The 23009-nt window shown below is 44.9% G+C and overlaps 1 protein-coding gene across 4 annotated transcripts in view; it reads left to right on the top strand.

Annotated features, from left to right (window-relative positions):
* The first annotated feature begins 759 nt into the window (after positions 1-759).
* MITF (melanocyte inducing transcription factor) overlaps positions 760-23009 on the top strand; it is a 101868-nt gene continuing 79618 nt past the window's right edge. For 2 of the 4 annotated variants that reach the window (XM_050312682.1, XM_050312680.1), the window contains exon 1: positions 764-997. In XM_050312682.1, the coding sequence (XP_050168639.1) occupies positions 894-997 (104 nt within the window). In that variant the 5' untranslated portion in view covers positions 764-893. Of the gene's footprint in view, positions 998-23009 lie in introns of all 4 variants that reach the window. The other 2 variants (XM_050312681.1, XM_050312679.1) reach the window with 2 other exon arrangements.

Below are 23009 nucleotides of genomic sequence, written 5' to 3'. Positions count from 1 at the left end.
GTCCCTTCCAGTACCTGAAGGGAGCTTACAGGAAAGATGGGAGAGGGAGTTTTTACAAGAGCATGTAGTGACAGGACCAGGGATCCCTCTGTAAAGGGAAATGAGGCAGTCTCTGTGTGTGTTTCCCTCCTTTGTGGTCTGTTAGGGACCCACTGTGCGTCCTAGTGCTGGAAAGTCAGTGGTCTCCCACACCTTGAGCATCAAACTAAAAGAGAGCAGATTTAGATTGGATATTAGGAGGAAGTTCTTTGCTGTGAGGTTGGTGAAGCACTGGAAGAGCTTGCCCAGAGGAGTTGTGGATGCCCCATCCTTGGAAGTGTTTAAGGCCGGGCTGGATGGAGTTCTGAGTAATCTGGTCTGGTGGAACAGGGCACCCATGGCAGGGGCTGGAATGAGACGGCCTTTAAGTCCCTTCCAGCCCAGCCCATTCTGTCAGTCTGGGATTGCCGGGCTCACCCTCCGCGCTGTGCCGAGGGAGAACGGGGCAGCGTGACGTCACGCGCGGAACATCTGACGTCAGAGCAGCGTGACGTCACGGCGGGGGCGGGGCCGGCGGGGAGGGGGCGGCAGGTGGCGCCCGGCCGGGATGGGATGGGATGGGATGGGATGGGAAGGGAATGGGGCGGGATGGACGGGGCGGGCCGCGCTCCCGGCTGACAGCGGCGGCCCTGCCCTCCCTCCCGGGCGGCGCGGCGGGAGTTGTAGTGCGCGGCGGGCGGAGGCGGCCGGGCCGGCCCCGGGGCGGACTACAAGTCCCAGGCGGGGCGGGCGGCGGCGCTGTGTGTGAGCCGAGCCGAGCCGAGCGGAGCGGGGCGGGCGGCGCGGCGGGGCTCGCTGGGCGCCGCGGCCGTAACCTCCCGTCTCTCCCTCTCGCAGCGGCGGCGGCGGCGACGATGCAGGCGGAGTCGGGGATCGTGCCGGACTTCGAGGTGGGCGAGGAGTTCCACGAGGAGCCCAAGACGTACTACGAGCTGAAGAGCCAGCCCCTCAAGAGCAGGTGGGGCGGCGGGGCCGGAGCGGAGCGGGGCGGGCGGGTGCCCGCCGAGCATCCCCGCGGGCGCTGCTGCGCAGCGGGGCGGCCGGCAGCGCTCCTGCCATAATAGCGGCGTTGTTGGCGGAGGGCGGGCCGGGCCCGCGTTATGTAAAGGGCATTGTTGGCCGTGCGGGCCCGGCTGTGCCCGGGGCAGCCCCCGCCGGCCGCGGGGCGAGGCGGCGGCCGCACCTGCCCCCGGTGAGCGCCGCGGCCCAGACCCCCCCGGCGGGGCCAGCGCGGAGCTGCGAGGGGCTTGCCAGGTCCTGTAGCATCGAAGGTTGTTCTCGGTGGGCTTTTTTTCTTAGTTGTTTTCCTTCCCTCCCTCCCTCTTTCACCCCCCGCGACTTTGAGAGTAGGTTTGTTACTTGCAATTGCTTGGGGACTGGAAACTTGCTAGGTAGGTCACTTTCTTACTAGAGTGTTGTTTTTTTTTTTTTTTTTTTAATTCGCCGAGATAGACCCTGTTTGCTTATCTGGAGCGGCTGCGTCGCGTAGATATGCTCTGTAAAGGGAAATGAGGCGGTCTCTGTGTTTGTGTTTCTCTCCCTTGAGGGCTGGTAGGGACCCGCTGTCCGTCCTAGTGCTGGAAAAAGAAAGTCAGTGCTCTCCCGCGCCCTGAACATCAACCTTGTCAGCGACGGCACGCCTCTCCCTCCTCTTTTTTCATTCAACGAACCCTCCATTTCACCTCAGTGCTATGCTCAGCAGCACTCTGCTGAATATAAGGTCATTGCTGCAAGTGTATTGTGTTTGTAATCATGTCTGTTGTTAGCCTGTCTCTGTATTCATATTTTCGTTTTGAACACTGCTCTTTGTACATCTGTGTGCAGTTGAAAAATGAATGAGAAGGTAAATATTGAAAAATAATTGTGCTAGAGTGACTTTAGGTTGTACCGTCTGTCAGACCCACTTCAAAGCAAATACATGAATTTTTGATAATCCTCTGAATGTTTCAGAAACACTGAAAGTCTTGTAGTAAAAGATGTTAAAAATTCTCTCGCTGTCACAAGGGCTAGTGGATCTGGGACCCCCTCCTGTGGCCTGTCTTCACAGGAACCCTACCTCACACTGAACCTGTGGTACTGCTGAGGGAGGTTGCAGGTAGTGGTGATGTGCAGACTGTGGGGCCATCCAACCAAAGTTGCCAGAACTCCTTTGCTCCCCAAGGGTATGCAGGAAAGATGCCGTTATCCAGGTAATTAGGTGGGGGCCAGGCTAATGTGCAGAGGAGGGTTCATCAGCAGTTCCAGCTGTGATGGAGGCAGCTGGGAGACCCACAGGGCTTCGGGTTCGGTGCCTGTGTCGCCAGTGGAGTGCAGCAGTCCCGACAACTGTGCTGTGGTCCAGGAGCCCTGTTTGCACCAGCTGGGGGTTCTAACTGGTGTGCAGGAGTTCTCCCTTTATGGTTGTCCACTTTGTAGTCAGCAGTTTGTCTGTGCTTTCCTGGTGTGAGCAATGGAGCATAGAAAGCAGGTCTGCATTGGAGCTTAGATGGCAGGTCTGCATTTGACCTTGCACAGATGTTGCAACTACTTTTAATTCTTGTGACTTGGTGCTCTGGGACCTGAATGTATTACTGTGTTGTTCTCTTCTCTCAGGGGCATGTGAATAAACTCTGTAATGAAACACTGGAGTGTTGGACTGTCTTCTAAATGTTATCACTTCAAATTTCCCTGTGCTGAATTTCCCCAGTACATCCTTATTTGATACTCCTGCACAGCCAGCACTGCCCACTCTTTGGGTTTAAAGGGACCCCTGTGTCTGTCATCCTGACATCCTGCTGGTACCTCAGGCCAACATCTGTCCTGATGTTTGGTAGGAGAAGTGACCAGCATGCCCCCCTCTGCCTCGTGTCCCTCCACACGTACCCACGTATATGAGAAGAGGGAGCCCTGAGGGTGGAATAACAATCCATGGTTTTTCTGGCAGACACTGAACTGACATGTTAACCTCAGCGTGGAGCCTGCCCAGCTCACGTACGGCTCTTACCTCAAGGTAGAGTCTCAGTTGTCTTCCTGGTCTTGTGGGAGATGAAGATGCAGAGGAGTCAGGGGCCCTGCTGGGTCCGTATAAACCTGTCCCTGGAGCCAGGCTGATAAAGCTTGATGATAACAGGAGGCAGAAGTTGCTCACAAACCTGTTTGCTTCATGATCATATCTCAGAGGACTTCTGTAGTCCTTCAGCTTTGCTGAGGCCTGAAACCAGTCTGACTGATGATTATCGAGGGTATCCAGCATCACCCTGGTGCTTTCTCTTGTGGATGTAAATCAGGAGTAATTGCACAGCAGTGAGTGGAATAGCAGCAGGTCAGCGTGGTGCAGTTGTGGGACTGTGGCCGTGGGAATTGCTTTCTTACCCTCTCCACAGCCTGGCTCTGGAAAGGTGGCTGGGGAGCAGGTAAGCCAGAGGCATGAGCTGATGTTAGGAGCTGAGTCCAAACAGCAGTCTGCTCTTTTCCCTGGTGAGAACTGCTGATTTCCTAGCAACATTCAGGGCTTTCTCTGATCTGGTAACTGTAAGAGGTGAGAAGCACCCTTGGCTTACCACAGCATCTGAAGTTGTGAGTAGAGAGAAAATCCATCCCACTCAGAAACAGGTAAGAATGTCAGTGCTCTGAACCAAGGGAGAACATTTTTGTTGCCCAGTTTAACTCAGCCCTGCCGATATTGTTGTCCTTCACTCAGTGAAACTCTCCTATTCGCTTCTTCCCAGATTGCTTGTTTTCCAATACATGACATCCAGTTAAATGTTTCTCCTCTCCAGTGTACCCTCACAGTTACTCCATCCCTATTTCATAATTCAAGTCTGCAATCCAAAGCCGCAAGGGGTCCAATAATAAAAGGTTTTTGCAGTAAATACTGTACTAACTCAGGCCAAGCCACAATTGAGTGCTAGAGGCCAAGTTAAAATGTAAGCCCAGCAAAAGCTTTAATCACAGGGGATGGAGAAGAATACATGGAGCTGAGATAGATCAGTTCCACCCATATTTCCCAAACCCCTCCGACTCATCAGAAGCTGGCTCCTTGGGCAAAGCCCTACCTACATTCAAGGGTTCTCTGGAATTTGCTGTGGTTGAATCTCTTTGAAAACTGAGAAGATGTTTCAGTTGCTTTGGTTTCTCCAGAGTCACTTTTCACTGTGGGAGGAAACTGGACTTTAAGACTAGCCAGTAAGACAATGAACTCTATTTCTTTCCCCCTCATATTCATACTTTATTCCTCTCCTACCGTATTCCCAAGGGATAATAGCTTTAATCTATAAGTACATACACTTAAATATGTATGTGTTTGTGTAATGAACAAGCAAATAAGATTTCTTTCCTGGTACAAGCAGTTTACAATGAAATCGATGGAGTTTTATTACCAAAAGTAAACACAGACCCTGACATGTCTGCACACAGTCAGCAGGACACTGGAGGCTTAAATTACATCTGTCATATTGCTAATGTAGATTCTTTAAATCATTTGGCTTACTGTAGTGATGTTTTGGGTATCACACTGGCACCTGGAGGTAGACTGTACTTTCTGCCCCTACACAGGGCAATCTGAACTAACCCAGGTGTGCCAAATGCAGCAAAAAAATTCTATATTCAGTTGATTTTTCTCTGTATTTTTTTGTTCTCCGCAATGTGTGCCCACTTGGATTGTCTGTGCGACCTCGCAAGTGCCAGCAAATTATTGTCAATTGTTGTAATTTACTACCTTGCTCTTAATAAAGCCTGCAGGTAAATTGCTGCTATTTGTGCCCTTTTCTGTTGCCTATATTTTCAGACTGGTTAAAAAGCACCCAAGTGATGTAGTTACAGAAGTATTTTTAGTGGAAAAAATATTAGGAAATGCATTTAATTTCCATGATAGTTTCTTAGGCAGTTTATTTTTGTTTTATGAGCAATAGCATTGAGATGTACAGTTTGTCATTATTAAAGCAGTGGTGTCTTTATAAAATTCTCATCATTCCTACTGTCCAAAGGCTTTTTTTTTTTTTCCATGCAAACCCTCAATATTTTACTTATATCAGCCAGTGCCTCGTCTCTATCCATTTAGGATCCTCTATAAGGCACTCCTTTTTGTTTTTTTCCTCTTTTCTGGTGCTGTGCTAAACACTGAAATCTTGATTTAGTTAAAACTTCCCTTTTAATACATAGTGATTGTTGAGGAAATAAGAATTTCACCAAAGACAGGCACACATTTTTGAAATGTGGGCTTACTCTGGAGCCAGAGAGGACTCTTCTATAAGTGCCTTAGTGCCTTAGCCTGCAGATGATCAAATTTAATTTTGTAAATGAACTTTGCAGCGTGATTGAGTTTGAACTTGATTACATTAGGCTTAACATTGAGTTTGTGCCTATTGGAGGTAGTCTTTTCATATTACTGCTATTTATGGATCTTATTCAAGTGTTTTATATTCTGGTTGGGTTCTGCAATGCAGTTTGTTCAAGCTACTGCTTATATCTGTTCCAGTTGTGCAAGAAGTGGAAAATATCCTTTATTTAGAACAGGTCACATGTTCTTGCATCCAGGAACCGCGTCTCAGTGTGATTATAAAAAAATAAAAATGTATCTTGGAGGAACAGATTTAAAAAGTTCCTGAAATATTTTTCCGTCTGTTACAGAGGAACATTACGTATTTTAAACTGAAAGGTAATAATAGCTGAGCTTAAAGTGCTACGTAGGCTAGCACTGCCTGAAATCAGTGGTAAAAGTCTTAGCCAACGTCAGTGGGAGTAGAGCTAAGCCAAAAGTATGTCTCTGAAATCTCTCCGGTAACATTTTTGTGAGTGAGTCAATAATTCCGTGTTTATTCTGCACCTCCAATTCGCTTCCCTGGGAAGGAAACCCTCACCACATCTTTTTGTACTTTTTTATTTCTGAAAACAATCTTAAAAGAAAAGGCTGCACTTGGAGTGTCTGTTGTATAAACATGTGGAGACAGTAAGTGGTATTTCCGTATATTTCTTTACACAGGGAGCTGGTGCTGCTCCATGCCTGTAGCAGAGCATTTTCCGTGGTGAGAGATCCTGGGTGACCTTTTCTCTCCTGCAAAACTCTCACTCTGTTATTTGCAGTAGGCCTTCGCTATTTAGCAAGGAAACAGAAATAGCCCATGAAATTCAGTTCAGCATTTGCTTTGATATGAACTATTGAGCGTCACCTTTTTGCTTCCCTGGCCTGCTTTCCTCGGGAGGGTTTTGTTTGGCTGCCAAGCTGATCAGAGAGGGCACAGATATTTTGAGGCCGAGCTGGCTGCACTGACTGTGCATCTTTTAGCAAGCACACGTGTTTTCTTTTTATTTATCAGACTGCTGGCTCCGTTAGTTGTGTGTAAGTACATGTGCACTCTGCTTGAAATAAATCCATACCTTTCTGGTGAGCAGGAAGCTTCCCTATCTATTCTGTTTGATTTACAGAATCCAGGTGATAATTTGAATCAATACATTCTGTCCTTTAAATGGCTGAAAATAAGCCTGTGCAGCCCTGCTGATGGATAGCTGGGCTGCCCCTGGTCCTGCTCATTTCCCCACGTGTAGTGGTGGTAATTTCACCAGCTGCTGGTCCAGAATTTTTGGGGCTGCTGTGAACTTCCCCACTGTTATTAAGAAGTCATTGCAGCGCCTTTTCTGCGCCGTGTATGTTTTTATTTGGCACTGAGGGCAATGTACCAGAGGTCCTTCCCAGCACGGTGGTAGGCAGCATGACTAATTCCTGCTGTACGGTTTGGTCAGGATCTGGAAGAAAACTGGGAAGCAGGAGCAGAGGAGACCTGCAGATGTGCTATTTTACAAACAAATTCAGCCTCTTACCACGTTCTGTGATTAGAAGTTTAATGGGAAGAAATCTCTACAGCTGCTTAAAAATGAGGGTACAGGAGAAACCTGTTTTGGTGCTTAACTATGCAGTCCTGTTCCTAGGTTTGCTTTCCAAAGCAACCTACTTTAAGACTTTGAAAATGAAGCAGAATGAGTAATTTTCTGTTTACTTTTCTGCTAAAAATTTTGAAATTGTGTGTTGGCTTTTAATTGTCTTCCGAGAACGGTCTGCTGTTTCAGTGTTGAGAACAAAATGCGAGTCCAACTTCCATTAGCTGGTCAGGCTCTTGGCCATTATTGTCTGTCTCGTTCTATTTTGGATTCAAAAAGTTTTTGAAATGTACTGTCTGTAATGTTTTTGTTTGGGAAAAATACACTGTCTTTGGTATAATTTTTTTTTGGAACAAAGGCAACATGATTAAGCAGCATGGCATAGCAGATTTTGCTGGACAGTTAACTGTTGCATCACTATCATGTATTAGAACTGTGATTTTTTTTTTTGTTGTTTTTTTTTAATTATCTCTAGTTAAACAGTAACAGCACAACTATTGGCTTGTTTGTAGTTTTACACTTCATTTCATACTGGGGAGAAAAAGAGCATGGGACAGGGAATATTGTTGCATATTCATGATATAACAGTGCTATTGCTTTATCTGCAGCAGCTGTAAAGAACTGACGCTGCTTTGAGTGTCCAGAGTGAAATACTCAGGTTCCCTTGAACCAAAGTCTTGAAAGAGATCAGCCTGTTCTCCAGCCCATGTCCAAGGCAGAAGTTTCATGCTGTTTTCAGTGTTAGGCACCCCAAGGCTCTGCTCGCTGTGGGTAGGCACTTGCAGTTTTGGGGTGCCTTTTGAAAGGCTCTGTCCCAGTATCTTTGCCCAGAATTTTATCTTGTGACTTACCTAGGCCCCAGTCATTAATGTCAGTGGGCTTCACCAGAGAGTAAGGGTTTAAGAGAGATCGTAGTAGTGTCCATGTGTAAGAGGATAGTGTGAGTATCACTGGTACAAGCAAAAAAAAAGGTGAAAATTGCTAAGGAAGGCTTGCAGTACAACTTCTAGCTAATACTTCAGCCACTAACAGTGCCTTTGGATCGAGCTCATTTTTTCTGGTAACATCTCTGCTGCAAGGGCTGCTGTAATGTTTGTGTTAGCAGCTTTCTGCCAAGCATGCAAGCCAGGGGCTGGTGGTTTTTAGCTTTTTTTTTCTTCAGTGGTAGGTGATTATGTAGAAATGCTCTGTAGGCTCCCCCCACCCTGACCTGCTGCTTGCAGCTGCTGCATGGACTGGACTGGCAGGTTGAAGGGCAAAAATGTGTTCCTGTGATATATAATTACTTCTTCCAGCATGAGCCAACAGAGCTGCTTGCTGTGATGATTGTTACGTATACTCCTATGTAAAACAGAATGCAAGTGTAATGTAGGGTTCGGGTTAGTATTTTAATGTTGTAATTAACAGCCTCTAACAGTAAACAAGTTTTTTTTTAAATCAGTTCCCATGAAGATTATTCCTTTACAATGCAGGCAGCCGTACATCTGCAGATGTGGAGTTTATGGATTCTGTGTTGCTTGCAGAGATGAGCACTGAGAGCAAACAAATGCCTTTTTTTCAGACCCTTTTTCTCTTGCTCTAGAACACCACAGGTACGGTGTCAGGTGGCTGGAGACCAGTCCTGCAGTTGGTATTTCATAGGGACGTTACGGCTGAGGGAAACAGCTGCACTGGAGATGATGCAGCTGTTCCCACCTCTGGGAAGAACTGGATTCATCCTTCTTAGCTGCTCCCCAAAAAACGGTGATCTAGAGGCACAGGTACGTTGCACCTTTGGTTGTGCTGCTCTTCTGACACAAAGTGGGCATAGACCCACCTGAACCTGCTGTTTAAGCTGGTGTGGCTGGGTGGAGCACGCTGGGGGTCTGCTCTTCCCAGACCGTCTTGTGAGACTGATTGTGAAGAGACCACTGAAGTTTTGGAGGGTTGGAAGGACGTTTGTACCTGTTCATACCTACAAAGGCTGTCTTTGTGTGCAAGGATTATGTGCCTGGTTTGGCCTACTGTTACATTAAAGAGTTTATTTGTGGTGAATTCTGAGGAAATTCAGGTGAATATATTAGTGTTTTGGGTTCCTGAAAAGATGTTGATCATCTTTGAGGTATTTAGGCGCTGGAAGCTTGCCAAGTTTAATATGTTTAATGTGTTTAAAGCAGCACTATGACAACATAATACATAACCTGTAACCCAAAAGCTGAGATGTTGCTTCTTTTCTGTGCAAGTATGTGACAACACAAACTGTGGAATGAATGGAGGAAACCTCGCAGGGCAGAGACTTTGGATCTGGAGATCTGAGAAAAGCAGTAGGAAGTGGGAACAACTGGATTGTCCCAAATGTAGGATGCTTGGTAGAATGGAGATGGGAGCATTCAATGATTGTTACTAATCTTACTGCCAGGCATCCTGTTGTAACATGTAAACACATAAAGAAAATAGGAATTAGTGCGATCCTTTCTGGAGGAGAAGCAGCCAGCTAGGAAACTTGGGATTGGAGGTAAATCAGGTGGGAACTGTTTCAGGGTGAGAAGATGGGACCAGACTTCAGAAGCTGTCAGATGGTGAGAGATTGGGAGTATAGGCAAGGGGGACATGTGGTCCTGGAGCTTAGCTGGGAGGTTGGAATAATGTCACAGAGATGGAGAAGGATCACTGAGATATCCGAGGGGGAGAGCCTGGCTGAGCATGTTTTGTGCACATTTACTGTTTCCTTTCAGGATTCTTTGGGCTTTATCTAAATAAAGGAGAGAGTTTGTATAAAGTATGACTTTGGAAATGCTTTTTCTGGATGTGTCTCTGCATGATATTATGCAGCTGTAAAGCCAAATTAGGAATACAAACCCTTTCTATAATGTTTGTGAACTTTAGCCTGGATAAATAACAGTTGCAACCTGAGAGAATGAAATCAGAATTATATTGACATGTGTACACATGCAGGAAGGAATGATCTTACAGAAAAGCAAAGGGGAAAAAACTCCTATGGGCTGTTCATTGAAAGCTGGAAGGAGTTCAGGGGGGTGTGGATCTCTTCCATTGTGTCCTCTGGGATGCCGTTAACTGCTGTGTTTGGGTTTCTGCTCTATCGAGCAAGCTTTCTTTTATTTGTACCAAATATTTACAATTCTACCCAAGCTCAGTCAGATGTCAGTCTGTCTAGTGAAGCCACAGGCATGGCTCAGAAGAGTTACTGAGACCATTTATTTATTTATCGCTGTTGTAACACGAAGGTTGCTATCTGATAAATAATTATTCCACCCTTGGAGAAGGTACATTGTAAATCTGTTAAGCTGCTCCTTTGTTTGTTGGGCTTGTGCATAATGAGTTTGGAATTTAAGATTAGTAGTGTGCTGTGCAAACTGCTCATTTTGTGACCTCATCCCCCACTCGGCTCGCCTGCCTGTCCACCTGTCACATCCTGTTGGACACTTAGGGCTGTATTCATTAGGGGAGCTTGGGTTTAGCATTGCATCATCTCATTTTTATGTGTTCTTCTGCCTAGTGGAATTTAAAAAAAAAAAAAAACAAAACCATGAGGTGGTTGTCTGGGTTCCTTAAAGAACTCATGAGGGAAAGGTGGATTCAATGAAGGCTTGTGAAAACCGGCCTGTGGAGTGGGGGATTGGCTGAGCCAGCCAGGGAAGGGTGCAAGAGGCTGGGGTTGGTGCCAGACGCTGTCCCTTGAAGATTTGGTTGTTGGTTCTGGGTGAGCTGTTGCTGAACCTTCCTCAGAGTGACGTGCCCAAGGCAGGTGTGCTCTTACAGAAATGAGGAAGAGCAGGTAGTGTGACATCCCCCTACCCCAGCTTTATCCACTCAGCACATAGAAGTTTTGAGTTCCAGTCCTGGCTGTGACTCAAGACACAGGGTTGAAAGTGCCCACCATCCTTTGGAGTGCCCAAGCCAATAAACTTCCTTGAGGTGTCTTTTTTGCTGAAACCACTCCGTTTTGCCTTGTATAGTATTGATTGAGCCTGGTAGGGGCAGGAGTGGCTTGGTGCAACACACGGGAGTGAGTATTTGCATGGGATGGTTCTCACCCTCCTCCAGAAAACAGCTACTTGTACAAAGTGGAACAGCTCTACCAGGAGGCAAGTAAGATGTGCTCAGAAATTAGATAGTTTTCAGCTCCATCTGTTTCTCAAAAGTAGTTTTCCAAATCTCTGTAGTTGAGGTCACAGCATGAAATATGGGGACCTGCTTGAAATAAGAGTGGTGCTATTTGGGGCAGAGGGAGTTGGATGCAGGGAGGAAGGCTTTAGGGTTATGGGAACCAGAGAGTCCTGAACTGTTGCAGGAAGGCAAGGAATTTGAAGGGTGGTATGAATTCTGATGGCCAAAAGTCCTCTCAGAGTGGTATATGTTGGTGAGGAAGCTTCAGGCAAAGGTGGATATTAAGAGTGACAACAAGTATATGTTATTTCTTAGGAATGCTTAAATTTTTAGGAATGCGAAATCATTCGTGGTACAGCAAGAGAAGCTTGAATCTGTGTAGAAGTGAGTTACAAAGGAGCAATGTGAGTAAGGCAGGAGATGAAATAAGATTACGTCTGTATCATAAACTTGTTTTTTGATTTAGCTTGTTGCATAATTTGCAGTTTCAATCTAATTGCAAAACTATTCTGCAAGTGATAATTTGGTTCCCAGCTAATGCAGCTTTTGATACTGTACAAAGCTGTGCTGCAGGAGCTGTGAGCCCTGAAGATGCTGTCGGCCACCAAGGACTTTGTGTTTTTGAAGTGTGTTGAGTAATGTAGAAAATCATAGAATGGATCTGCCTGTTATGAGGTTCTCAAAGGTCCTGAAGCTGCCCCTGCAACAAAAACAGGGCTGGATGGAAGGGGCCTGCTGCTGCTGCACATTTGCAGAGCTGAGGAGGGTCTTGCAACATTTTTGATGTTTCCCAAAGGAATCAACCATCTCACAGCATCTGGGAGAGATCCCTCTGAGCAGGCAGTAATTGCTGTCTCTCCAAAGGAGTCCTTGTTCGCGGAGGAGGGTTAATTATCCCTCACTTAGCCTTGCTAATGAAGCTGCTTGTAAGAGTTGTGCTGGGGTACCACGATCTCCACAGGACAAAACTTCCCTCCTCTGTGTGTTCAGTGGTGTCTTGCTCTGATCTGGGAGGTGTGTTCTTGGCTCTCAGTTGGGATCTTTAGGGACCTGCTCTTTGAAACTCTTGACCATTTGGGCTTTTGCCTTGGGGCACCACTTAAGACTATAAATAGACCTGAAGAGGAACAGGTCCAGTGATGTTGTGTTCCCGAGTGCCGTTCTGCTGTGCTAGAAAGGAGGCTGGTGAGAAAAGATGCCTCTTGCAGTGAGTCTGGAGCACCTCGATGGTGGCTTCAGCAGCAGGTGATCTCACCATTTTCATACCCAGAACTTCTCCTGGGCAGCTGTTTTGGGTAGGCACAGAGACAGGGACACATGGACACTGACTGCAAGTGGTGCAGCGTTCAGCGGGTCCTGGTGACGGTCTTGTCTCTGCCTTCCTGGCTGGCTGATGAGGGAAACCAGCAGCACTGTGTGGAAAAACATTAATGATCTACAGAATAAATGCTTTAGTAATTTCTTACAGTGTAAGAAACTCAGTTTAAGTGCTGGGTCTGCTCACTTGCCTGTTTTCTCCTGTTGTTTTTGAGGTGTGCTCTGGGCTCCAGGTTTATGTGGCTGTCAGTCTCCTCCCCTGCCAGGGGTTGACTCCTGCCCCATTGCTATGAAGCATTTTGGTGAGATGCCATGTAAAAGGAATGAATCCATCTGTGACTGCAGAGGGATTCTTTTTCATGGCTCATCTTTTGCTGATCTTTCTGATCAGTTTTCGGATTCTGCTGGTGGTGGATTTGAATGATTTCAGGTGTTGTCATATAATTATGCGATGCTTGTTTCCCATCTGTAATTTAGTTCCTTTGCATTGAGATTTATTAAATAGCACAGCATAGAAAATTGCAGTATCTGTCCTCATCTCTTTTCAGTGGGTTCGTGTTTTGTGGCAAGGACTTTCACAGCTCTTGAAATTCTAAATCTCTAATCACTATTTAATCTAAGACAGTTTCCCCTGTCTTAGAGAGCCACAGAATCAGGCTGTGCCATGGAGAAAATAGCAAATTTGCTAAATTTGGCTGCTTGCAGAGTCATCCAAAGTACATAAGTTATTCAGTAGGTACTGTTTGGCTTCTTGTGCTATAGGGAATGCTGGCGTTTGGGAGTTTAGTGGTGGGAAGGCAGTTCCTCCTTTCTGCATGTAGCACAGGAAGAATTAATGGTTGAACCAGGAGCAGTGTGCAGTTTATTTGGTGGCACTTAAAGCTGCAGAGTGCCCCTGGCAGCAGAAAGATGGGTGCTCTAGAACTGCAAGATGCTATTGATTGTGCTGCGTTTCTGCTGGAACAAAAATATAATGGGCTCAGCATTTGCACTTTCCACTTGTGTATTGTTTTCTCTTTATTTTGTGTATTTACAAAATGCTATGCTATGTAAACTGCTGGTTTAGTATTTTCTGTGGAATGAAAATCATCTGGATAATTTTACTGAATTTTATTGTAGTTTTTGGGAACAGGCTCTTTTCTGTTTCCCGGCATCTTTTTTAGATGAAGATGAGAATTGGTGTTAAAATTCAGGGAGGTGTGTATGTGCTGGAATTTTAGAAACAATTTGGGCTTGTTGGAGGTTGTAAAAGTCATTGAAATATTAAAATAGTATATAGTATCTCCAAAAAGCGTTCTTCCTGAGCAAATGCCTACACTGTCTGTCCTACCCCCTAAATGTACTTTAAATCCTTGGTGTAGTGGGAGCTGCAAGCTAAGAAAGCATCCAGTGTTCAGGCTGAGGCTATTTTGAAAGAGATCAGCATTAAATGCCAGCTGAAGTTAAGCATATGTTTAAAGATCTACTTTGATTAGACCTCTGTCCAACACAACAATTCCATATAGTCTCTATTTCAGAATACTAAATAATTCAGTTGGTTTTGTGCTTGTAGATTTGAACACAAGAGTGCTCTACCCTGATCCAGTGGGCCTTAAGCATGTGAGCTGTTCTGTTCTGCTCTATTTGTGCTTCAGTTTCAGCTCTTGATTTGAACTGAAATCCGTGTTGTTGGATTGGGAGAAGAGTGTTCAGCATATGGCAGGCTGTTAAAGCTGATGTACTTCTCAGCCCGACACTGTGGTTTTAATATGTTCCACTTTTCATTGAAATACTACTTAGAAAAGTAAAATATCCCACTAGAAGAAGATAAATGCATAATCTTTTCAACACGAGATGCAGAATTAACTGACTTTCAGCAGAGTCTGTTTAGCAGAGGGTGAGCATTATCAACTGGGTTTTTTGTTGGTGTTTTTTCTTTTTCTACCAAAAGACCTAACTGCCCATTTATTTGTGATGTCCTGATGAGATGGTTTGAGATGAGTATTTAGATTTGCATGTGCTTCTATCATGAAGAACAGTTCCTTTAGCCCTCACATGTGTGTTTGCCTACTGTGATAGCAAGTGCTTTTGTGGCTCCTCTGGAAAAGGAGCTGGATGTGACCACAGCTTTCTGCATCCAGACTGGGTTGTTCTCAAAGCCAACCACAACACTGTCAAGTCTGTTACTGGGTGTCACATGGACAGGATCTGAAGGTTTGGAACAGGGTTATTTCCAACAGTCTGAAGTTTTTCCCAGTGGCTTTGCAGACTCACAGAGTCATTGAGGTGACACCCCTGGAGATCATCTTGTCCAGCTCCATTGCTCATCACTGAGTAGTGGCTCAGAGGCACGTCACGTTGGGTTTTGAGTATCTTCAAAGACAGAGAATTCATAACTTCTCTGGGTGACCTGTTCCAGTATTGATGACCCTCACAGTAAAAAAAAAAAAAAGTGTGGGTTTTTTTGTTTGTGGTTTGGCAGGGTTTTTTTTGAGTTACATATAAACTGTTTTCTGACTCCTGTGTCACAATGTGGAGTATGCAGGCAGCTGCACAAATTACACTCGTTCAGCTTTGCTTTTTGAAGTAAGACAAGGGGTTATGTTTCTTATCTCAACTGCTGGGATTTGCTCTAAAAGCACTGGATTGTACAGGTTTAGTTAAAGACCTTGTGGGCAAAATTTCTCTGTCCTTTTAAGTCGTGGCTCAAGGGCTGGCAGGTTTTCTTACTCCTCTTGATTCAGTCTTGTTTGACACGGACTAGTTTTTAGCTCTACCATTCCTCATTGTGGAGGGATGCAAAGCACTCTTCAACATAACGTTGCATTTAATAAGCACTTCAGTGCAGAGGTTGTGTCCAGTGCTGCAAAATTGTGCCTTGGTGTTGTTTGTGCAAAGCATTTGACAGATGCTCATCGCTTGTGATGTTATCTTGGCTGTTTAACATATAATAATTCCATGAAGCTGTTGACTAAAATATTCCTGCTCTTTGATGCACCAGCACTAACTTGTCTGCTACGAATTCATACACTGAAGTTGAAATTACTTCTAACATAGTAAACATGAACTTTGGCCATTCCATGCTCTGGGATAAATCTAGAAGCAGCTCCTCAGTGTGCTGTGCACAAAGTGCCTTTTTGTGGCCTGTAGCTGTTTCTGTTCATCAGGACTGCATACAGTGCAGTTCAGCCAAGGTATATTAAATAAATATCATGTGGAATTGAGTATCTAATCTTCAGTTGGGACTGATCTTGTCTAGACTGTCTATAGGACTGCTTTTCAGTTTTGTGCAGATTGCTTTTGGCAGCTTCAAGTGCCAGCAAGTCAAGAGATCTAACAGAATATGTTCTTTAGCTTAAAGAAAAGTTTACTGGAATGACTGGAAAATTTTACTTCAGAGGTTTCTTCCAGGGTAAAAAAAAAGTGTAGCAATTAAATTAAAATCTTTAATGACACTGTCAATAGCAAGAGTCCAGTCCTAGGCCATAGCAGTCTTACTTGATTTACTTGGTTTCAGACACTGAGATGACTGTGTGCTACAGTCCCCAGCCTGTGTTTTCTGAGGCTGCATTTGTTTCTCTGTATTCTCAAGCTCTGACATGTTTGGCTAATTGGAGTTGACTGGCAATAGCATAACGTCAAGTGTAGAAAATAAACCATGTTTACTGCTCCAGACTTTGTTCCTTTTGCATTTACAATAACTGTTGAGAAATAAGCAGAAAGTTAGAGGTGGTTTCCCAAAGTAGCACTTTCTGGGGAAGAGGCTTGATTATGTAATACCGTCTTGAAGCTCCAGACAAACCTGACACACAGTAGACTCAGTGGTCACTCTTACTTCAGGTTTGTAGGTGAGGATGATGTCTACGTTCATGCAGTCCTTTCAGGATTTTCCTGTGTAAATGGGAGCGACTTTGGATGGTAAACAGTGGACAGCAATAGCTGCACTCTCAGTGTGTTTATGGCATAGTTAGCTGTTAGGTGCTTTGGTGACAAAATTAACACCCTGTGCATGCTGAATGTTGGCAGATCTTGACAGTAGTTTTTGCCTCTGCGTGTACGACCTGAAGCGAGAGCTTTTTTTACCCCATTGCTTTTGTCTTCCCTCCTTCATTCTAAGGCTCAGTGATGTGTTCCAGGCAGGTGAGAAGCAGATGGGGGGAGAGGTTCTGGACATCTGCTCGCGAGGCCATCACAAAATTCCACTGGAGTATCTCACTTCAAATGCGAGATTCCAGAGCAGGAGGAATCCTGTCAGCTGGGTCCTGGGAGGTCTCACTGTGTGAGCTGCTGCTTGAATAAAGCTGTTGGGGCAGTTTAACTCTGCAATGCTTAACTTCAATTAAGTTGTCAAGTTTAGCATTGCTTTAGGCATTAATAGAGTTTTACTCTCACTTAAAAATTTGGTTTAGTAATTAACCTCCATTTTATTCTGGAGTTCAGAAGGTGCTCATTTAGTGCAGCAAATCTAATGTCATGTGAATTAAAACATGAAAGATATGCAGTAATGAGAAGCTGAAACAGGGTAGTGCAGAAATTTGATTATATGCAGTTTATGGGGAGCTGTGCTCGATGCTGAGTTCTTAATGAAAAGCATTTTGAAGGCACCGCCTTGCCTCTTCATTTGCATGGTTAAGGGATGTTCTGAATTGAATTGGGAATTAGTAATGGAGTCAGGATTTCTGATGTTGCACACTGACTTTTTGTTGCACTTAGGTATATTGTACAGCTTTTTGTGAAATCTGAGCATGGGATGGCTGTGACAGTACAACTTCCAAAAGGTTTGAGGCATTTGCAGAGGCTGGGAGAAGAGTGTATGAAGATGGAGGGACACCTGGTCCAGCTGGGTGATACGGCCTAATAGCTGAGATCCCCTTCTCTGCTGGCACTGAAGACTGAACCCAAACTCCAGGATATTCTGCAGAGTTTATCGTGGCAGAGAGGCACAGAAGGGTGGTAAATGGAAGGAGAATTACACCTGCAGGCAGCAGAATTCCTTCACAAAAATTGGCCCAGTCTTTGTGATTTATTTGGTAGTACCTGTATTTTACATCCTACCACAACCATTACTGTTAAAAGTCCCCAGCTCCTCTGGCAAGAGGACTGTTTAACTGCTCTCAGCACTGAGTACAGCTGTGTGCTGCAGCAGAGCTGCTGTGCAAGGGCAGAGGTGTTTAATTTTCCCCAGAAAGCGTCAGGTTTATTGCACATATGTGTGGAGTATGTGCCAACTGGTAAGTCCCGTGCTTTTCAGGGCTGGACTGCTGGCATCATACCAGTACCATACAGGCTGACTTGCCTTTGGATATAATGTACAGTCCTTCTGACAGCCTGGAAAAGTGCACCAGTTTCTGCTGCCCAGGAGTTTTGCGTGACCTCAGGGATAAGGGGCAGCTTTCCCCTTTTCTACTGAGCATTGCATTTGCAAAACGTTGATTACTCACCTTTTTTTTTTTTGGTCAGGGAATCAGAGACTGTGTAAGAGCTCCAGTTCAGAACATGAACACAAAGGAATCTGCAGAGCAATGCTGGCTATCATGCTTTTGCCCTGTAATGTGCATTCCCATATTGAAGTGCACTTTTACCATTTCTTTGTCATTGTCTGCTTCAGAAGATGTCAGAGGCAAAGATGCAGAAGGTTGGGTGTTTTTCCGGCTATCTCCTCTGTAGCTTAGGTATGTGAAATCAGAGGCTTTGTCTTCTCTATCATTTGGGTGATTTAAGGGAAGACATAACCTCTTATCACTTACTTGGCTACTTTATTTCCAAGGCAGTAATGTGGGGTAAAAGTTCACCTTACAAATGCTGGCAGAAGGACTCTGCACTAGGCGGGGTGTGGTTTTGTGCTCCACCTGATCTCCTCTGGCCGCTGCTGGAAGGTCTGGCCCTGCCCGTCTGTGCCTTGAACCACAGTCCTGTGAAGGAGCTGGCTGCTAAATGGCTGTAAGGAGAGTTGGTTTATCTTGCTGATTCAATGGGAAAGGACCACACATGCTCAAAATAAAAAATTTTCCATGTGCTTACAGGACGGACTCGTAATACGGCCACACAGTTACAAGACCCAACCCAAGGGAGGGTTGAGAGCCAGACTGTGGGCAAGACTCCTCCTGCTGTAGCAGCTTGCAGTTATGCTGGGTTAGATGGAAATCATACTGCTGACCTTACAAAAACATGATAAAGGTGATGTGTGAGTTGTATGGTTGCTGGCCTGTGGTTGTTTCTTTGTATGCGGTTGAATGTCTTAAAATCATCATGCCAGCAGAAAGTGTAACAGGTACCTTACAGCCAGTGCATACCTTTACCAGTGAGTCCAGTTTGATGTCTTTGTGACTGATTCTTGACATACTGAATTTCTTAAATGAATGAGAAGCATATACCAGTGTTCTGTTAACCTGCCAGGACTCTCTTCTTGAGCTTTATGCTTACTCCATAGGAACCATGACCCAAATATACTGTCTCACTGAGCTAATCATCTTACAGCTCATGCATAGTTTAGTTAATTCTGACTAATAATTTACTGCTGTCAGCTCTGCTGCAGTAGTTATCTGTGTGCAAAGTCCTGGTTTGTAGCAAATATCACGTAATGCAGGTTAACACAAACCTCTCTGACCACAGACTAAGCTAAGCTGTCTTAGTACACCTTGGCTGTCCTCTCTCAGCACACGTGGCTGCTCTGGCCGCTCAGCTGCTGAATGGCAACTTGTTTAGCCAAGGGAGCCCTCCTGCCACCCCTGAGGCCTGGAATCCTTTGGACTGACTGAGGCTGTAACATCCAAGTCTTACTGTGTTAATCCATTTTCCATGGAAGACAGATAATGTAGATAGTGGATGAAATGGGGTTAAATTCTTCCAGTGAGTAGCTGCTGCTGGTAACTGTGGACTAGTTTGACAGGGTTCACATCTGTGTTAACTTTCAGAAGACAACATGAAGCTATTATGCAGTTACTACCCACTCCAGGATCTGCACATCAATTAGGAGAGGCTGCTTACTCATGCTCCTCAAAAGTTGTGCCAAAATAGCTATTACGTTATGTCAGAGCCCATATTTTCATCCTGAACAATTAATCAGAATATAAACCTTGTTTCTCCTCAACAGCTCTGAGTATAGACCGACGACTGATACAGGGTGCTTTGGAGCTGTGCTGGTTGCAAAGGGCTCCTCTGAAGTTGGCACACATCAGGGAAATTATGATGAAATGTGACATTATTTTGTCAACAGTATATCTGGGAAGCTCAACAACAACGTCTTCTGTAAACAGCTTTTGTTCTGTGTGTTGTGACTTATTCTACTGTAACAGCAAGGATCCCTGCTGGGACCCAGTGTCCTGTGCTGCTGGTAGGTGCTGTGTGAGCACGAAGGAAGGTGGTGGGCTGCTTCACAGCAGATCTGCAGTGTGAGAATAAGACATGAGAAGCAGATGGCTAAAGGGGGAAACAATGAGGCAGAGCTGTCAGCGTGATGGGATGGAGTCCTAGTGCACCCACTGCCTTGCTGTTGGCAAAACCCTGGTCAGTGTCCTGCCCAGGAAGGACCTCTTGGCAGATGTGGTGGAGGGTGGCAGGGCAGGTACACTTGGAGGTACCTCTGAGGAGGTACTTCTGTAAGTGGGATAAAGCACTGAGCAGATGTCATTGGGGAAAGGTGGCATTTCTGGTGAGCAACTTGCAGATTTTCTTCTCGATCATCAGGAACCCATGGGTCTGGATCCCAGCCCTGTCCCCTTGGGTAGTTCTGGTGGTTCAGTATCATCCAGAGATTCACAATAGCAGGGCCTTGGACAGGTGTAGGATCTCAGTTAGGATGTGACATGCAAAGGAAGCAGTGTCTGTGTTGAAGTGACAAAACCTGTTGTAATGAAACCAGAAAAATACTGACTTCTGGTGTTAGACAGGAACCTGGAGATCTGTCTCCTGACTTTTGAGGCTGCCCTCCTGTAAGAGCTGCCTGATAGTGCTGTCCAGGAGCTCCTTTTGCAGGAATATTTGTACTGTGCAGCACACAACTTGAATGAGGATTCTACAGAGAAAACAGTGCCATCACACTGATGGGAAGGCTAAGCTTTGTGCTGTGATTCTTGCTCCTAATTTATGGTTTTCTGCCTGTTTTGCCAAATACCTTTAATGCAGGGAAAATGATAACTCAGAAAAGATGGTGTATGATAAAAATAGAAACGCTTGCTCCAGTTCCTCCATATGTTAATGGCTGGATTTTCAGGCAAGAGATTCCAGTAAGGTGTGCCAACAGTCTGAATACCTGCATGTGCTGTGGCTCTCTTTCCATGAAAAAGCTGTTTGGGTTAGAGACAAGGGTGAAGTCACTGGGAGTGTTTGGTATCTCTGTGAATTGAATCTAATTCAGTGTGATTTTATTAGAAGAAACTAAGTATCGTAATTCCTGAGGTACTTGCAAGGTTCTTGCTTTAGAAATCCTGTCTTGCTTCCATTTGTTTCTTCTCCATTGGAAAATTCGTGGTGAGTGCATAAATTCATTGCATTGGAGGCCATCTGGAAATAGCTACATCAGGCTAAATTATACATTACATTTGATAAAAAGTTTTCAAAGACCCTTTCTCTGGGGAAAGGGAGGATGGAAGCCTGGAAAAACGTTTAATAGGAAAACCAGACAAAGATTAGGGTTCAGTAAATAGGAAACTATGGTAATGTTTTCATTCAAAAAAATACCTAGGCAGACAAGTTAGATGATGATTGAATACAAATGCCGAACCATCAAAGTGGTCCCTCACAAATGGCTGTTCTCTTGGTTTATTCTCTCTTTTACCAGTTAATGACTATGACTTCAAGATGCAAACCACTTTTCCATTGTTTAAGATACTTGCTTAGATTAAAATAAAAGTAAAAACAGGAAATACAATAATACAGGTTTGTAGGGGGAAAAAATAAGCTTAAACAGGTAGTTAACACGTGAATTGGGTTGCTCAGGAGGCTCTGGAAGGAGTTCATGCTACTGGACTTAGAAGATTGGGCAGTTTCATGGACAGACCAGACACTGAAGGGAACTGGACTGGGGTTACTCTGTCTCTTGGTTAGTAACTGTGGATGCTGGAGTGTTGCAAGGGGAGAAGAGTTTAGAGAATAGCTGGACTTGAGACACGGTGCTGAGCTGGATGGACTGTGACTGTGATTATTCCATGAATTCGCCCAACACCTGGAATTTGGGAACCAATCGGCCGAGCTCTGGCAGGTTGGAAGTCTAGTTCCTTCCTCTGTCGTTTCAAATCCGGGAACAAGTCGTCCAAGTCTGGACTAATGAATCACTGCAAATGCTTGATGTGTTGGCAGCTCTGTGCCACCCAGCTTCACACTGTTCTGCTGCTGTAATTTTAAGAAACTATTGGAACAGTGCCCTCCCCCTAAAAAAGTATACCCAGAGATCTGGGAACTAGTGTATGCAGCCCTCCCCCAGTTTATTTGTACCGAGCTGTTTGGGTAGGCCTTGGTATTAGTTTTAGCTGCAGAGCAGGTTCTAGTCAAGGAATCAAAAGCTTGGATATGGTTTACTCTGAGAGGATAATTGAACCAGTTAATCCAGAATTGATGAAAAAAAAAAGGCACATCTAAGTTGGGAGAATTCAGTCCAAGACCTCGAAATCTCCTGAGTCCATAAAAAAAGCTTTGCTTTACATGGGCTATTAGTCGTTATCCTGTTAGTCATGGTTTTTAGTTTGGTTTAGAATTTATTTAGAGGTCTGTCATGGCAAGCTGTGCTCATCTTGGCATATACAGGAGACTTCTTTATTCTCCTAATGCATTAGTTCAGTTGAAAAACTGAAATCTGTACTTCCATCAACTATTTTTCGTATTATATTTGACTTGCAAAGGCAATGCCATGATGTGCTTCACTCTACATGTTAAAACTTAAAACAACTTAGTCCAGTACTTCTAAAAGGCTCTTGCCTTTGGGGAGCAGATGCCTTGTGAGGGGGATCTGCTTCCCCTGGTTTGGCTGAGGGGTCAGTAGACTGCATTTATACTTTCAGCAGAGAAGAAATGGGGAGTTATGGAAGTGAGTTATGGTCCTGTCCCAACTGGGTACTTTATGGATCTTTGTTTTTTCACCCCACATCCCTGTAATGCCTTGACCCTTTGCTTTCTGAAGCAGACCACAAGTCACGTTGCAGGGTTAGCCTGGCCAGAGGAAGAGTTTCCATTTTACAGAGGGGTGATGTCAGGGACAGTGTTTCATCTGCAAGTTGTGAATTGGGCCATTCCTTCAAATCCAGAGGAGCAGTTCCCTTCTCCAAGAACTTAAACCTTTTTCCAGTATTTGAGAAGTTGCCTGTTTGCCTCTGCTAGTGTTCCTGCCTTTTATTTTTCTCCAATTTCTGCAGTGTCAGGAAGAAAAAATAAATCTGTAATCCAAGTAATATTCTAAATATAGAAGTGCTAGTTTACAAATGAGAAATCTTTCTGATGGCTTCAAAATGGGTTTTGTAATAAAAGGAAATGTATTTGACACTGCCAGAATTTACAGTCCCACCAGAGACTTGTGAAATAACTGCTATACCAAACAGCCTGGGCTGGAATGGAGCTTGTTGACACGTACGGGTTACTGAAGGGTATTTCTGGCTGTTGCCATGAGGATGGCTTAGCAGGAAAAAATACATTCTCTGCAACTAGTGTAGGGCCCTGTCTGTACCATCAGCTTTTAGAACAAGCATTTTGACAGAGGGTGGTTAAAGAGGGAGGCTGTCTTTCAA

The sequence above is a fragment of the Myiozetetes cayanensis genome, unplaced genomic scaffold (genome assembly GCF_022539395.1).
Source record: "Myiozetetes cayanensis isolate MyiCay16 unplaced genomic scaffold, myiCay2020 scf18, whole genome shotgun sequence".
Taxonomy (NCBI): domain Eukaryota; kingdom Metazoa; phylum Chordata; class Aves; order Passeriformes; family Tyrannidae; genus Myiozetetes; species Myiozetetes cayanensis.
This window is presented reverse-complemented; position numbering and strand designations above follow the sequence as displayed.